The 18,252-nt window shown below is 41.9% G+C and overlaps 1 protein-coding gene across 2 annotated transcripts in view; it reads right to left on the reverse strand.

The window, feature by feature from the left end:
- SLAIN1 (SLAIN motif family member 1) overlaps positions 1-15,815 on the reverse strand; it is a gene marked incomplete at both ends in the record, with an annotated part of 53,045 nt that extends 37,230 nt beyond the window's left edge. For both annotated transcript variants that reach the window (XM_079721576.1, XM_079721575.1), the window contains 2 exons: positions 837-976; positions 15,202-15,815. In XM_079721576.1, the coding sequence (XP_079577702.1) occupies positions 837-976; positions 15,202-15,815 (754 nt within the window). The remainder of the gene's footprint in view (positions 1-836; positions 977-15,201) is intronic.
- Positions 15,816-18,252: the final 2,437 nt, after the last annotated feature.

Consider the following 18,252-nt stretch of genomic DNA (forward strand, 5'->3'; position numbering starts at 1 on the left):
CTCAAACCTCAGTGTGCATAAGAATCACACTGGTGACCTTGCCAATGTAGATTCCCTCAGCCCTACTCTCAGCTACCCTGATTCTTTAATCTGGAGGGTTAAGATTAACCCTTAACCCCATTTTCGAGCTCAAGTGTGATTTGGATGCGAGTGATCCATGGAATAAAGTGTACCTAGATAATGAAACAGATACCGAGAGGTTAAGAGACAAGCAAAAGCCTAAATAATTACAGCCTTAAGGACTAGTCTACTTTGTCAAAATAGCAAGGAGCTGAGTAATACTCATTCCTTTTGCTTTTTTTTTCCCCTGCTACAACTTATCCTAATTATTTTTTTTACTTAAACTTATGTTGGGCTCCATAATTAAATGTTACATACAATATGAAGATCATCTCCTAGTTTGTAAAGGTTAGGACTTCCAGTTATACATCCAAATAAACATTTAGGGAACTCAAAAGGTCAGTGTCCAGGTCCCAGTGGAATCCCAGTTTACTATCTTGGAATTCAGTGACACAACCTTGTAACCATCCCCAGAGAATGTAAGACTGGCCCATTTTATGTACTGGTACATTCATAAACAGAAAGAAAAAAAATAGAAAAATAGTATGTATTCCTACAACACTAAAAGAAGCTGAAAATCTGTGTAAAAACAAGCACAAAACTAAGTATGTTCTATACCGAGAAACCCTGATGTGTAAACATATGAAGTGAATCACATGCAACAGCTGCACCTTAGGGTAAGGTTTTTCAATTAAGTGTCTATTCCAAAACCAGTAACGAAACAGAGTGGACAGTGGCGGGAGTTTGAGGATGCAGGTGTACGGGTTCGCGGTTACCTTGCTCCAGTCTAAAGCACAGGGAACGCCTTGCTGCTTCCATCTCCGGAGTCGGATTATCTAGGACATGTCTACACCACTGCAAAGGGCTCAGGGATTTCTCTGATGACGGGAATGTCTTTGAAGAGCCAACGTATAACCTTAAAAAAAGAAATCTACATTATAGGGATTATATAGCTACATAGAGATTACCTCTCTTGTACTTGAGAAAACAACATGTATTTAACAGTTTCTATCCAAACAGAACTCACATTTGATTACTTCAAACATCAAAATCATTTTTAACAGATAAATATCCCCTGGTAGAATATGACACATTCTGTAGCTTGGTGGCAAGGAAGACTTCAGAAAACTATGGAACGATGTCTCAGGGAGTCGGAGATCTGTGGCTTTTGCTACTGACCTGACCTGGGGTGCCGTGATGATCTGATCAGCTCACTTATATTTCTAGAAGTGAACATTTTCATCTCTCTTTGACAACAGAATCTTATGTGAACTTGGGCTAATATACATAAACATGATGTGGCAAACAAGGCAAGTCTTTTTTTTTTTTTGCGGTACACGGGCCCCTCACTGCTGTGGCCTCTCCCGTTGTGGAGCACAGGCTCCGGACGCTCAGGCTCCGCGGCATGTGGGATCTTCCCGGACCGGGGCACGAACCTGCGTCCCCTGCATCGGCAGGCGGACTCTCAACCACTGCGCCACCAGGGAAGCCCCAAGGCAAGTTTTATTTGTATTTAACAAAAGTAAGTCTAAAAACAAAAGTCAGCTGTTTGATTCTCTCAACCCTTAAATAATCAGATATTTCCCCATCTTAAATCTATACTAAATTTGATATGTGCTTCTTTCTCATTAAAGCCAAACAGCTTTCAAAGATATGTTTTAGGAAGAGTTCACTTTCAGCATCTACACCATTGCACAATAGTTGGCAGGATTCAAAATAACCACCCTGGGGCACTACAAGTCATCACAAAGGTCTCCTCTCATTGATGTACTGTTTTAAGGTAGGTTTTAGAATATTTTCAGTGATAGGGTTATACAAAAAGGTTTACCTTGAGAATTAACCGACAGTTGACAGAAAAAAGAAAGAAAATTATAATCAGAGGCTCTAGTAACTGACCTTGCTATATAAAGCTTTATTCTAATTACAAATCTCATTAAAGTAATACTACTTCAAGCAAAGTTACCGTAATTCTAATGGGCAGGTATTCTTGAACTAACATACTTCATTATTCACTTTTACTGTTATCGTCCAGTCCACCAACTATTCGAGTAATCTATCCCAGAGGGTTGGGGAATGTAGTATTTAGCAAATTATTCTTATAGTTCGGGGTTGGCAAGCTTTTTCTATAAGGGCCAGCTAGTAAATACACAGGCTTCGTGGCCACATAGTCTCTGTCATAACTACTCAACTCTGCCTCTGCAGCCCCAAAGTATCACCGACGATAAATAATAATAAGTACGGCTGTGTTCCTATAAACTTTATTTACAGATACTGAAAGTCGAATTTCCCATAATTTTCACGTGTCAAAGAGTATTCTTTTGATTTTTTCAATCATTTAAAAATGTAAAAATCTAAGCTGATCAGCTACATAAACCAGGCAGTGGGCCCAATATGCCCATAGGACACAGTTTGCTGACTCCTGTCAGGAGATGAAGATTCTAAAATCTCTCTTTTAATCAACTTGACAGTAATCCTAATACGTCATTCTTCCCTTACAGTGTGGACCATACTCTAAGAGAGTATGTTGGTTAGTTAAAAATTCTTATTCCTAGGTCCCACCTTGGCCTACTGTGTCAAGGTTATCACCAATCTATGTAGAGCCTTTCCTTTTGCCCTTCCTTGCTGTCGGACCTCTGCACTGTTACTGTGTAGCTCTCTCTAGACCCCTGTCCAGGACTGGGTAGCTCACTCTAGACCCCCAAGTAAAGGTTAGTCTAAGCCAAAGATTGTTCTCAATCTTTGACGTATTAAAATCTCAGAGGATTTGTTAAAACACAAATTGCTAACACCTGATTGCAGGCAGCTCTAACCTACCTGATTCAGTAGGTTTGGGGTAAGACCAAACAATGTGAATGTCTAACAAGTTCCCAGGTGATGCTGATACTGCTATGTGGAGGCCACACCTTGAGAGGGATGCACTGTGCTGAGCCAATCGTGCCAGCTCCATTAATCCCATTTGCCCAATGACTGGTTTAGGCACAAGCCTTGGACACAGTCCCAGGCAATAAAAACTGAGGGGAAATATTCTGATGGGCATGTGAGCAAGTTTCTCCTCATGTTTAAAGGGGTCACGAAAGACCCAATTATATGTTGCCTACAACATGGGTACTTTAAATATAAACACACAGGTTAAAAGTAAAAGGACAGACCACTGCAAAGACAAATGAACAAAACCTACCCACAAAGAAAAGCCCAGGCCTAGAAGGTTTCACGACCAAATTCTACCAGATATTTAAAGAAGAATACCAATTCTTCACGAATTCTTCCAAAAAAATAGAAGAGGAGGGAGCACATCCCAACATGGTCTATGAGACCAACATAGCTATGAAACCTGATACCCAAACCAGACATAGACATAAGGTAAGAAACTAAAAACCAACACCTCTCATGAACACAGAAGCAAAAGGTCTAAATGTTTTAGCAAATTTTGGTACAACCATATATAAAAGGGATACTTCGTCATTACCAAGTGAGGTTTATCCCAGGAATGAAAGGTTGCCTTAACATTCAAATACCAGTGTAACTTATCACATATACTAAAATAGAAACACCATATGATAATCTCAATATAAAAAGAAAAAAAATATGACATCCATTCCTGATACAAACTCTCAGCAAATTAAAAAAGGGAGGAAACATCCTCGATCTTATTAAAGGCATCTACAAAAAAGGATCCTTAACAGTGAAAGACTGAACACTTTTCCCCTGCTATCAAGAGCAACACAAGGCCTGCAGGTTCTAGCTAGCACAATCAGGCAATAAAAACATTTGGATTGGAAAGAAACAAGTAAATCTGTCTTTATTCACAGATGACATGATCGTCTATGTAAAAAAATCGTCTATGTATAAAGGAGTATACAAAAAAGATACTAGAATGAGTTTAGCAGCAAGACTGTAGGATACCAGATCAAAGTACAAGAGTATTTCTATATTAGCAACAACCAGTATTTTTGAAATTTCACTTCCCATTTACAACAGTATAAGAAAAACCATAAGAAGCCTAAGGATAAATCTGACAAAAGATGTCAAAGACCCGTACACTGAAAACTACAAAACATTCTGAGAGAAATTTAAAAAGAAACAGAGAAACGGACCATGTACATGGGTCAGAAAACTAAATATTGTTAAGATGTCAATTATCCCTAAATTGATCTATTTAACAAAATTCCAACCAAAATCTCAGCATGCTTTTTGTAGAATGTAAAAGCTAAAATTCATATGGAAATGCAAAGATCCTAGAATAGCCAAAACAATGAAGTTGTAGAGCTACTGCTAACTGATTAAGACTTATTCCAAAGCTACAGTAATAAAGACAATATAGGATGGCATGAAAATAAATAGATCAATGAAAAAAATAGATGGTCCAGATACAGAAATACTAACAGGTGGAATACTGATTTTTTTGACAAAGTACAGAGACAATTCAATGAAGAAAAGATAGTCTTTTGAACAAATGGTGCTGGAACAAATGGATACACATATCCAAAAAGTGAACCTTGATCCATACTTTACACACTATCCAAAGTTAACTCAAAACAGATCACAAAAATATGAAACCTAAACTGTAAAACTTTTAGAAGAAACTACAGATGAAAAACTTTGTGTCCTTGGGTTGGCAGTCTTTCTTAGATATATATTTTTAGACTGAAAGCATGACCCATAAAAGAAAAAAAATGTATCAATTGGACTTCATCGAAACTAAAAACCTTGCTCTTTGAAAGAGACTGTTAAGAGAATAAATGACAGACCACGGATGGGGAGAAAATATTTGCAAATCATTTATCTGATAAAGAAACTTATAAGTGGAATATATAAGAAATTCTGCAAACTTAATAAGCAACCCAGTTTTTAAAAACTGGTAAAAGATTTAAACAGATAGTTCACCAAAGATGAGCTATGGATGGTAAACAGGTGTATGAAAAGAGGCTAATCATTAGTCATTAGGGAAATGCACCAGTGAGATACTATCACACAGCTGTTAGAATGCCTGAAGATAAGATTAGCCATAGCAAGCCTTCCTGACGACATCATGGAACTGAAACTCCTAAACTGCCAGCAGAAATGTAAAATGCACAACCACTTTGGAAACGATTTTGGCAGCTTCTTTAAAAATTAACGTACACCTACTTTCTGTTACAGCCACTCAAAAGTCATGAAGTATTTACCTGAAAGACACAAATGCCATGTATCTATGCAAAGACTTATCTGTAATAGCCCGAAACTGAAAACCCAAATGTTCATGAAAAGATGAATGGATAAAACAAACGAGCGTTGTGTCCCTACAATCTAAACCCTTCACTATAAAAAGAAATGAACTACTGATTCATGTAACAACAGAGGTGGATTTCAAAATAATCATCTTGATTGAAAGAAGCCAGACCAAATGAAACAAATGAAAAAGAGTACCTACTATATGATTTCACTGATACAAAAGTATGGAAAACACAAACTAATCTAGATTGACAGAAAACAGATCAGTGGGTGCCTGAGTTGGACGGAGGCAGGATCAGGACAGGAGGAGATACAAGGGGCCACAGGGAAGCTTAAAGCATTGGGCCATCTCCACTATCCTGACTGTGATGATGGTTTTATGGGTTATACGTGGGCCCAAATCTATCAAACAGTACATTTTAAATATATGCAATTTATATCGCACTTACACCGTAATGAAGCTTTACGAAGAAGTCACAAGACAGTAAGCAACTGACTGCTTCCCGCCCTTCAGTGAGCCAGGAGCTGCCATCCACCAGGCAGCTGGATCACAGAAGCAGGTGCCACAGCCCTGACAGAAAGGAGCCACAACACTAGGCAACTGTGCAACCTCCTTATCTTTCAGCTTCTTTTAAATGAATACATTTTCCTCACTGTTTAATACGCACACAGGTTCATGCACTCTCTGAGCGTCTGCTTGTTTGCAAACCTCTCTCTAGCTCCCACGTGAAGCACTGCTCTGCCCATCACCTCCAGCATCCCACGGGACCACCGCTGCTTTCTCCTGCCGCTAGGAACCTCCAGCAAGCAGCTTGCCTGGGGATTTCACACACTCCCACCAGTTTGGGGTTTTTTCTGGTAGAGTGTTTTGCTTTCTGCTTGCAGGGAACCCCTCAGGAAGATGTCCTTAATCTCTTCGGGCCTACGTAATATGGTTCTCTCGTTTGACCACGCAGCCTCACAGCACATTCAAAAGCAGCTTCCCAGAGCTACATGTAATGGCTCTGGGACCCACTCTGCCATATTCACGTACAGGGACTTCTCTCTTTTCTCCTCCGCTGTCCACCCATGCTATCTGCTACTGTGGCTCCCCCGACCCTGCAGTTCACAGAATATGGGGGTGATCATGCGACTGAAAGCAGGGAATTCGGCTGAAAGCCTGCGTGAGGGATAGGTGGGACCCCAGATCCCCTCGTCTACTCCACACTGCCCATCCCACCACCCCTCCTCCACCACAATCTAAGACCGGAGGCTTACTATTGACACGTGCATGAGGCTGACCCAGAGAAGCTCTGACTTCAGGCACATAGAACTCAGCTGAGAGACAGATGAAGTACCCCCACTGAACCAGAGAGGCTGACAGAAAAGTCTACTTGCTGAATGGTTAGCACCCTAGCCCCATTTTCCCCTTTACATTCCTAGAATCGACTGCCTTAACTCCTATCTCCCAGAAGGTTTATGTCTGGAGACAAAGATGAACCCAAGAGAAGACCTAAAGATACTGAAACCTGAGCTGGCCACCCACCCAATCTCTGGTAGAGTCTACCAGCCAAAGAGTTCCAGCCATGCAGAGCCTTAGGTCAACTTCGATATCGCCTTTGGGTATGAACAGACAACCCACGACACCAGATATCTGGAATATTCCTTTTAAATAAAACCCTGAGACTAAAAGTATTGACAGAAGGGAAAAAAAGAACTGAGGAGGAAAAACAATGCAGGGAACAGATGAAAAATCCAAGACAATTATAACTGATATCATCTGAGAGAAAATGTTGTATTCACAAGACAAAAACAGGATATTTAAAATGGAACAGCTTCTTCTTTCTTGGCAAATGAAACAATTAAACTGTTATAGAAGAAACAAAAAATTCAATAAGTGAGTTTGGAAGATCAAGCTGAAGAGGTCTCCCAGGAGCAAAACATAGATAAAGATTAACAACCAGAGGAGAGGGATAAGAAAATTAAATGACTGTACCAGGCAGGCCTCCATCTCATTATTATAAGTTCTAAAACACATGTGAAAGTGAAGAGAAGGTTATTTGTTTTAAAGGCAAAAAATTTTCCAAAGTTGAAGGCAGGCCACCAGGTTCTAGAGTGAGGCACCCACAAATGCTCAGTGCAACAAATGAACAGACAGGCCCATACAAGGTACAACGTGACATTTAAGAACCCTAGGGATAAAGAAAGAAACCTAAAGAAAAAGTCACAAAGGATTCAATACCCAAATCACAGTGCACTTCAACAGGTGTAAAACAATAAAAACTGGAAAAAAAAATGGAACAATGCCCTCAAACATGAGGAAAAATAACTGACTTAGACTTTTATACCCAGACCAACCATGAATCTTGTATGAGGATAGAATAAGGACATTTTCAAATACACAGGATTTCAAAGTGTACTTCTCACGCATGTCCCCTTTCTCAGAAACCTTACTGAGGCTGCATCCCACCCACAAGAATAAATGAAATTCCAAGACAAAGGATTTATGAAATAGGAGATCCAATACTGGCAAGAAACCCGAAGGAATTCCCATGGTAACAGCATTGTGCATCCAGCCTAAGGAGCAACAGTAAAGACTGGAGCAATGGGATTAAGCATTCTAGAGCGGATGGCAGTACAAAACAAATTTTTAAAGACAGATTTAAGACATTATCAGATACGTTTGACCTTCTTGAGAGATGTTATAGCTCCAGTACTTACAGAGATAATTAGTAATAAGGGATTAAAGAAAGTGAAGGGGGAAGAGAGAGAGGCCATTATTAACTCTTGGAGGAACAAAGAGATTAAACAAATGTAACATACAATTAACAGGACTCAGCTAATAACAGTGATAACCATAACACAGGTCATTACGATGATTTAAGAGAAAAGTTATGAAAGCCATTATGAGAAGGGAAAGAAGCTATGGTACCTGGAGGATGAAGGGAAGAGGCCTTAGTCCTCATTTTCCAAAACAAGTCTATATCTGTTTAAGGTCATGTAGTATAAAGACTGTTTAGAAATAAAGAACAAAAGAAACTGCCAAAGGAGTATAAAGTAATATCTATGTGGAGGACTCAGAGGTAGCAAAGAGTTGGGAGAACTGTTGCTTTCTGTAGTAAGCCTTGGTACAGAAGAGCTTCTGAACCATTTACATCCTACTTATTGTATTACCTTGATAGAACGTTAGAAGTACTACGCAAATATGTGGAATTAAGATAGAAGGGATCATTTTTAAAGTCAGTCTCCAAACAATGTTCCCAGGATAGTTTTGAGCCTACTGTTTCTCTGGCTAGGCCTAGAACTGGATTTAAAGAGAGAAAAAGGGCAGTTAGTTATGAAGATCACGTAGCTACAAACTCCCTGAGTATACCATGTCTCTAAAATTAGTTAAGCAAGGTAAGACCTGTATTTCTCCTAAATGGCTCTTATCTTCTAAAAAGTCATAAAAATCACCTCTTTCATTGTCATTACAATGCCAGCAACATTTACAATATCCTAGTTTGCCATTGTTAATACACGTACCTCCTACTAACTGCTCTTTCAACTTCTACCTTTCGTTGACAGTATATTAGAATATGGCAAGAATATTTGAAAAGCCTTAGTCTAAACCTTGAGAATCCTTCAAATAGTAGAAAAGCTATCATTTAAAATGTCACACTCTAATTTTCCTTCACTTCTCTTCAAAACTTCCAAAAGCACATGACTAGAAACTATCGTCCTTCTCACAGAATCTTTTCTTTTTCATACACTTCATTTTCTGGACCCCCTGACTGCATACATGCACTAACACTGGGAGGATGGAAATAACACAAAGTCCATCATAATAACCCTGAATGCTTCAAATGAAGTATTACAAAATGTCTAGAAAAATATCTTGGTTATTATCAATGTCTGGTTCTAAAGTCATCCTTCTGCAGATAATACAAAAATAAATGGTACAACAAAAATAATTACAATAAGTCCCCTACATACGAATGAGTTCCATTCCAAGAGCGCGTTCATAGGTCCAATTTGTTCATAAGTCCAACAAAGTTAGCCTCGGTTCCCAACTAACACAATCGGCTATATAGTACTGTACTGTACTAGCTTTATAATACTTTTCACACAAATAATACATAAAAAACAAAAAATAAAGAAAACATTTGAAAAGTACCGTACAGTACCAGCTACATCACTGCTGCTTTTACGCTTCCTTCTGGACATCCTGGGATTGATTGAAATAAAGATGCTATACTATTGGACTCTATACTGTACTGTACAGTAAAGTACACAAAAGCACAACCACTTGTAGAGCATGCATGCACATGACAAGGTACACCAGACACGTGAACTAACTTACGCGATTGGACATGTGAACACACATTCGCATCTTTGAAAGTTTACAACTTGAAGTTTCGTTTGTAGGGTACTTACTGTACATGTATATCATAGACCCGTCACTGAAAAGTAATATGTGTCAATTTTCAAACAAGCCATTTTAAGAGTCTTAAATCACCATAAGTTTTATTTTAAGGGAAGGTAAAACACCAGCACTGATTAGCACAATCAGTCAATCTTGGTCAGCTTAGATTCACTAGCATCTGCTAGGGTCAAGCTGGTTAGCCACTGCAAAAGAAACTTACCCCCAATAAGCTATTTTAAAAGGATACATTAAGTCTAAATTTTAGTTACTGAAGGTCCCATAGCAGACTCTTCCCCCTCCCTCCACATTTATATCTAAACTCTATTTCAGTGTCCCACTGCAGTGTTTCAGATTTACTCATTTGAAAGACACATCAGCACAGACTTCAGTCAACTCCACTTGCTCCTAGAAAACACTGCACATTTTCGATCAGCACTGTCAGAAAGTGAAGCACCCTCTGGTCTTTCCACTGAAAATCAATTATGCAAAAAAACAGCTTAGGTGGTCTAATTTAGCTGTGCCATATGTATAGTACAAGGTGTTCAACAGCTTTGATGAAAAATTGGCAATGACTTTAGCCAGCTGTCCAGGGTCTTGGTGTTACACATGGAAGATGAATATCTCATTCATTAAATTTTCCTTAATTTGTAGATATCACCATTTTCCCCTTGTATCGTTAAGAACTTTTCTCCTAGAGTGGCATGGACTAATATATACTACCAAATGGAAAATAGATAGCTAGTGGGAAGCAGCCGCATGGCACAGGGAGATCAGCTCGGTGCTTTGTGACCACCTAGAGGGGTGGGATAGGGAGGGTGGGAGGGAGGCAATATGGGGATATATGTATACATCTAGCTGATTCACTTTGTTATAGAGCAGAAACTAACACACCATTGTAAAGCAATTATACTCCAATAAAGATGTTAAAAAAAAAAAAAAAAAAAGAACTCTTCTCCTGTCCTTTCCAGTTGGGCAAGTTAAAGTCCCTGCCACATCTCTTTTAAAAATTAATGCCTCCTTTTATAGCTGTATTTTATACCAGTTGGCATGTTTTAATCTTGGCATTGTCTGAATACAGACTCGTCTTCTGGTTGAGGTGAGCAGGTCCTGATTTACCCCAGCACTACACTATCTTCAGGGAGCCGTGCCCTTCTACCTGTCTTCTCCAAGTCCGTTTTGCTTTGAACAGTACAAATTGGAGTTATTCTAACTTTAGCCATAAGGCACAAATGCATTAACTATTTCAACCCAGGACATATACACATAAAACTGAAATAAGTTTAATCAAGACACGTTTGTATTATAAGATACAATGTACTCTGATCCTCATTTTATATTCCACTGAACTTCATAAAAAATAATACTGAGTCAGTCCACTAAATTGACTTCATAACCTATTAATGGGTCACAACCATGCTTGGAGGAAAAAACATCAATGGTGCAAACACTTCTGAATCCATATAAATAGGTCTACATTTTAGTCAATTCTTTCAGTAAATAACTGAACAAGTTTACATAAGTTATTTCTCCTTGGCGCTTTACACTGAAATTAGGGAGCTGAAGTAGGTCCCAGGAAGGTCCAGTATGCAGTTAATGGTTTACTGTTCCCATTGCCACTTCATGCCAATCTGGTTCCCTCTCCTTGTACCCTGGCTCTTCTTAGCCTAGTGCTTCTCAGCCTGGTAACACTGGGACCGAGACCTTTAAAACATCCTTCTGTACAGACTGGCAAATCATCCAGTCACACCATGTGGCACATATGCATCAGGACTTTAGCGCTTCTGAACTTTTTAAATTTGCTCCTGGTACTCGGTTTCTCCCCTGTACTTTCTGGCCTATGGTCTCCTGGAGAGCTAAGGCTGTCCAATTAGTAGCAAGATAATGGAAGAACTGATCCAGCAGGATGTGAAGTTTACTATGGGATTATAATAATTGGACTTAAGAATGAAGGTTCTGCAACCACAGTCAACTTGAATTTTCTGAGACACTGAATTTTAGCAGCACTGTGCTAATATAACCAGATTGTGTTAAGGCAAAATTACATACTTTAAATTCAACTAAGATAAATATTTGAAGAAATAAGACAATTGTTTTGTTTCAAAGCTTTTCATCAAAACAAAAAGAATACATCATTCTTCTTGCATCAAAGTTTTTTTTCAATAAACAGAAGAAACTTACAGGTTAAATAACTGTTTGGAAAAAAGGCCTATGAGACCTGACTGATCATTCATTAACTAATGAACTATCATCAAGAAAATACTCTTCTATTATTCACTTTTTTCTTTCACACATAACTCTTGAGCCAAGTGCTGTCCAGGCTGTACATTCTAAGATTGTATTAGAAAAAACAGACTTACATGAAAGAACTTCTAAAATATTCAATATTAACCTACATTTGTAAACTTCCTTTCCTAAGGATCTGACATTTTAGCAGGAAGTGCTATTCTAAATAAATTATTAATTTTGTTTAACCCACTAGGATGAAATCATGAGAAAAATGTATGAAAAATTGTACGTGATACAGTTAAAGTAACAATATTAAGGACCAAGTTACTGTTAACGATGATGCAACTGTTACAGGGAAACAAAGATGTCCAAGATGTGTCCAATGAAAGGTAAGTGTAAAAAAAACTGATGTGGATACATTTGCATATTGATTTGTATAGCTATGTTTTTACCTTGAAGGATCTACAGAAGGTTAACAGGGTTCACTCTGAGTCATAGTAGCAAATTGAGGACAAGAGGGAAGACTTGACTTTATATTCACTTATGTTTTGTCTTTTACAATGAAAATGTGTAACTTATTGTAAAATATTTTAAAATAATTTAAAATAATCAGGTACATATTATCCACTTCAGTTGTTTCTTAATAAACATGGAAGATAAAAATAAGTAGCCTTCCTGCAAACGTATCAGGGAAGCCAAATGAAAAACACTCTATTGATGACGGCATCAGGCAGGGAACACGCGGTTTGCAGTGATGAAGGAACATCAGAAGGCTCTGCAAGCATTAACAACAAGTGGGTTTAGCTTTGAAAATTAAACCCTGTTGACTGCTGATGAACAAACAGGCCAAGTACTGCAATACAAATATATTTCAATATAAAAAAATGCTCTGATAGGGCTTCCCTGGTGGCGCAGTGCTTGAGAGTCCACCTGCCGATGCAGGGGACACGGGCTCGTGCCCCGGTCCGGGAGGATCCCACATGCCGCGGAGTGGCTGGGCCCGTGAGCCATGGCCGCTGAGCCTGCGCGTCTGGAGCCTGTGCTCCGCAACGGGAGAGACCACAACAGTGAGAGGCCCGCATACCGCAAAAAAAAAAAAAAAATCCCAAAATGCTCTGATAGAAAATTTTCTATAAATCAGGTGACCTTACAAAAATTTTAAGTCCACCCCACTAAGATTAATGATCCCTCCCTGTTTTTCCACCTGGGATTCTAACCCTGGGTTGGTTTTGAGGAAGATACTGTATAAACAGTGTGCCATTTGTCTATAGAAACACCTGTAAGGTGTCATGGCATTGATTTAGTCATTTACAGATATACTTGATGAGTTAAATTAGTAGAACCTGCTGCAAATCAAACCTGGTTAGATTTGCTTCAAACCATCTGAAGTGCTACTAGGCTAATCTCACCAAGTAGGTGATTTTTTTAGTTATTTTAATGGTGTTTTAACAAAAAATAACTACAAAAGGAAAGCCTAAGATATCAAAATACTAGCAATATTTGGGGGATAACTAAATATGGTAGAAGTCCATTTAATAAAAGAAAATATTGCAATTCTATTCACTGTGTATGTACTAGCACAAAACTAATACACCTATAAAATAGTAAGTGTATCATGATAAATTTTAAAGTGCTAATAGTTTTAAAGCACAGGATTGATCCTCAGCCAAAATACAACAAGCTTCCTTCTATTATTTAAGTACGTATCTCCAGAAAAGGCCAAGTGGGGACTAAATCAATCTAAAATAATTTGAAAGTGGCCTAAGGGCTTACAGTTATTAGTAACAACCTAAGCACCATCATGAGAGCATTTTCTGGTACCATATTCAGGCTGAATCTGAGATTACAACACAGCCTGGACTTTACAAAAATAAAGGTGCAGCTTCTAAAGAATGGCTTAAAGTTCCAGAAAGTGGCGAGTTGTTTTGATTTTTACAAGCTGAGTTACCTGCCCAGTTGCCGAAAAGTACTAAGGAGAAGGATGACTATGCCTTATTACAGCTCCCTTTCTTTTGATTCTCAGACTCAAACCAATAAGTGTACTTTACAGTTAGAGTTCTCAACATAAAAAAGTGCAAGAGAAAAGGACCACCACAGTTCCCAATGGGAAACCAGCAAGGTTCTCCATCTCCCATTCCCTCCTGAGCAATCACTCAACATAAACACAAAAAAAGTGAGGAAGAACCAGCTTGGAAAACAGGAAGAGGACCTAAGATTAAAAGAACTACAATTACTCTTCATGCTACTGCTAGGTAGAGGTGAATGCTGTTCATTTTCCCTGCGTGAACCTAAGTCTCACCTGATCTGAAGCTTCTATTTATCTGACCACATCACACTACCTCTAACGACTGAGGAAAACATGTGAGCCAACCAAAAGAAGTCATGAAGTGACTGCTACCCCGGGAGCAAGCACCATTAAAAACAAATAAAGGAATCAGAACACCCCTCTCCCCTCCCCACCCCGCAAGGTACTCATTGATGGAAAGCAGACAGAGCTAACCAGATTTCAACTGAATAAATGCTGCCAGCCTCAAGTTTTCTGATAACCAACTTCAAGTTTCTAAAAAATAAAAAAAAAAATGTTTCTCTAATCTCACTTTTCTTCAATCATCAGTTTAATTTTTTAAATTAAAGCAAGTTCCTTGGGTCCTAGGTAACAGAGTGCCTTCAAGCTGCTCACTCCATTTCCCGAAAAGCCTTCATTTTTTTTTTTTTACGCCGTTACTGATGGGAAAGCCAGTGAGGTCAGCACACTGCAAAAAGCGAGCCTGTTTCTGAAGTGAGAAGCTATCAAAGAAGATGCAGCGAATGAGGACAAACCACTGCACAACTCAAACAGTAAGAACGAATCTCTTAAGGAGAGATGCATCACTAGGCGGCTTGGGGTGCCGAGGAGGTACCCTGTCCGGCCTTGGTTTGGGAGGACAAAACAGTAACAGTCGCAAATGGAGGTCAACCCCTACCCATCCCCCGTCACTCCCAAAAAAGACTGACGAAAAAGAGCACGACTGAGTGACAAAAAGACAAGATAGCATGGATTTTGCAGTTAATGCTAACGAGGAGCTTGGCACCCAATCATCAGCAAAGACGACAACACAAGGAGAGGAAAAGGACCAGTTCATCCCCAGATAGGTCGGCCTGAGCTGTAACAAAATAGGTTTCCACCCTGGTGAACAGCCTCCGCTCATCGCCCGGCTCGGCACCTGCCAGGTCACCCCGTCTGGGGGCAGTGGCTGAGGTCCCCCTCTTCCTTCCAGCCCTCGCCCTCCCCGGGCGTCGCAGGCGAGGGCCCCGAGGGAGGGAGCGGAGCTCGGCAATACCAGGTGCAGTCGTCCTCGTCCCGCCAGGCGGCCACGCTCTCCAGGTCCAGCGGCTCCACCTCGTCCAGCAGCGTGGGGGGCGGCGAGGGCGGCGCGGCGGCGGCCCCGGGAGGTGTCCCCGCGCCCCCCGGCTCCGGGCCGCAGCCGCCCGCGCCGAAGAAGCCCGCCGCCGGCTTGAAGTAGACGAAGGGCGCCTCGGCGGGCTGCGCCAGGCTGCAGAGCAGGGAGGGCGCCGGGCCGGGTAGGCAGTAGGTCCCCGGGAACGCGGGGCCAGAACCGCCGCTGCCGCCCCCGCCTCCGCCCCCAGCGCCCAACGCCAGCCCCAGCCCCAGTCCCCCCGAGGCGGCGGCAGCGGCGGCCGGGGGGCTCCGCGGAGCCAACGGGCTGCAGGCCCCGGCGGGGGGCGGCGCGGCGGGGGGCGGCGGCGGCAGCAGCAGCAGGTGCGGTGCGGCGGCCGCGCTGGCCGCCCGGCTCCGCAGCTGCTCGTTCTGCTTCTCCAGCTTGCGCACCAGCTCCTGCAGCTTCTTCACCTCCAGCTCCGCGTTCACCACCGGCCCGGAGCCCGCTCCGGAGCCGCCCCCCGCCGAGGCGCACTTCACCTGCTCCGCCATCATCGTGGTCCCCGAGGGCCCCGCGGCCGCCGGGGGGGGGGGGGGCGGGGCGCGCGCCGACGCGCCGGCTCCTCGGGCCGCGGGGAGGCTACGGTTCCTTCCTTGCCGCCCCGGCCCGGGGGCCGACTACGCTGGGGCAGAGGCCGAGGCGGCTGTTCGCATCAGCACCGGGCCGCTGCCTCTCGCCGAGGCAGCCGCCGCCGCGTTGCTCTGCACATGCTCAGAGCCTCCCTCCAGTCCCTTGGGCGCCGCGGCGGCTCCGGGTTTTAGCCGCGGCCCCCGGGCGGGGCGGGGCGCGGGAGCCGGGTGGGCGGGGCTGGGGTATCGGACCAGCCGGGGGGCGAGGCGTTCCCGAGGGGCGGGGCCGAGAGCGCGGGCTGGGGTCCTGGGGCCACCGCCCCCGGCCGCGCTACCCAATCCCAGGTGCCTGATTGGACCTGGCCTGAACTTTCCCGCCACCGGCACTTCCTCCCGCCGCGGGGGAGGGAGCAAACTGAGCTGACTTTGGAGCCCGGGGCGGGGTTCTAGAAAAAGCAGCCGCAGCAGGTGCCTGCCCTGCAGGAGGGCAGCGTTTGCCCGCCGGTTTGTTACCTTCCAAGAGCGCTTGGGCTTAACCGTATCGTCTACCAGCCACTAGCTAGTTAAACCTATAGAAAACCAAAAGGCCGGGAAACGGTATCTTAAGAACCAAACCAAAGTAAAAACGTGGAACGGAAAGGCTTTGAGGTGATGCTATTAATCCCTTGATTGGTAATACAAAAACAAAATGGTGGGAGAGAAGAGGCCGAGGAGAAAGAAAATCTCCCTCTCACTAAGAGGAGGGAGAGTGGCCTCCCCCCACTAAAGAGCCAAGTGTTCAGTTTATTCTAAAACTGTCCGGTTTGAACTCTTGTATTACCACCAATGTTTGCCGCAATAAAAGAAAAGCATTTTTATACTATATACATTCATTAAACAAAAGATCTTTGAGCACCTAACTCTGTGCCAGATACCATTCGAAGAGCTGGCCATGCATTCAAGTGAACAAAACAGGCAAAAATCATTATGGGAGAAACATGAGTAAAGTTGAATGGTGTTCCATCTGTTAAATAATTTACAAGCTATTAGGTCAGACTTGCTGGCGTGAGGTTGGGGAAGAAAAAGAGAAAACCTCAGAGCTCGACCCCAATACCCCCAATCTCACCTGCAAACTTGCCTTTTCTTACACCTTCTGGAAATTATTGGTAGATCTGCTTGTAAAAGCGGGGTGAGGGGTGGCTTAAGCAGAAGAATTAAGTCTTTTCATTCAATTGATATTGATGTAGCATTTTGGGGTGTTTAACACAGAGAAAAGTCTGAGATTTTATTATGAGAAACTTCCACACAACTGGTTCTCATCCTCAGATGATATACTATCTAGTGAAGGTCCCTGCTCTGGGACTTTACATACCAATCTTTGTGTCAATGTACCACATCCCTCTGGAACTGGTTATTGTATCCATTGCTTTTAGATACAGCTCTGTGCCTTCCTGCTCAGAAACACTTGTGTCTTGTCAGTTGTCAATCTGTATCTCCAACTTCTGTGTGTAGGGTGGGTGATCTGCATTTAACTTGCTTGGTGAGATCTTCTGTAAATTAGATAAATATGTGTGATAACTACCCTGAGCCTTCTTATCTGGTGTCCCAGCTTGCTAGACCACCACCTAACCACCTGTATCACCCATCACCTTTCCAAGTTTCAGTCTATCTTCTAGATATTCTGGTTATTACTAAAACCTGGAGAAGTGGAGTAATACTACTGAAAGTCCTAAGTAAAGAATCTATTGAAGGATTTTCCGCATGCTCAGTGGCAGATGTGGGTAGCAGTATCCCTGCAACACAAAGAAAGGGAGACAACAGACACAATGAGAACAAAGAGCTGCTGGGTTCCACATTAGCAAAAGAAATCGGGAATAGGCACAAAAGAGCGAAGACAACAAGAATTAAGATGTAAAGAAAAGCAGTCATTTTACTGCAAAATTTATAATAAACATCCTGCTTCTCCTCCATTTACTCAGTGTGGTCTATAGAATACATCCAAGCAACCAGTAGTCAAGCCTTAGAACTGTGTTTTCTAAGTAACAATTAGTATTGTAAAACATCTTTGTTGTTTCAAAAGAGAGCATTCACTGAAATTTAGACCTAGCAAAGAGGTGAAACATTTTGTCCTAAATTTCTATTCTGTGCTCTTCTTCTGAAAAGACAAATTTGCCCTCTTCCTAACTGTTTTTTAACCTGTGAAAGGATTCATGTCTAGAGAAATTTTAAATCACCTCTTTCTTTTCTATGTCAGCACCTCTTTTTTCCCCTTCTGTGAATTACATATGTACACACAACAGAAACACTCAAAATGTACCCTGATTTTAAGTTGGTATCCCCAAGATGCCTGTCTCTTTAACACATAATTAAAGAGGTTGATGGT

The sequence above is a fragment of the Hyperoodon ampullatus genome (assembly GCF_949752795.1).
Source record: "Hyperoodon ampullatus genome assembly, chromosome: 16".
NCBI lineage: Eukaryota > Metazoa > Chordata > Mammalia > Artiodactyla > Ziphiidae > Hyperoodon > Hyperoodon ampullatus.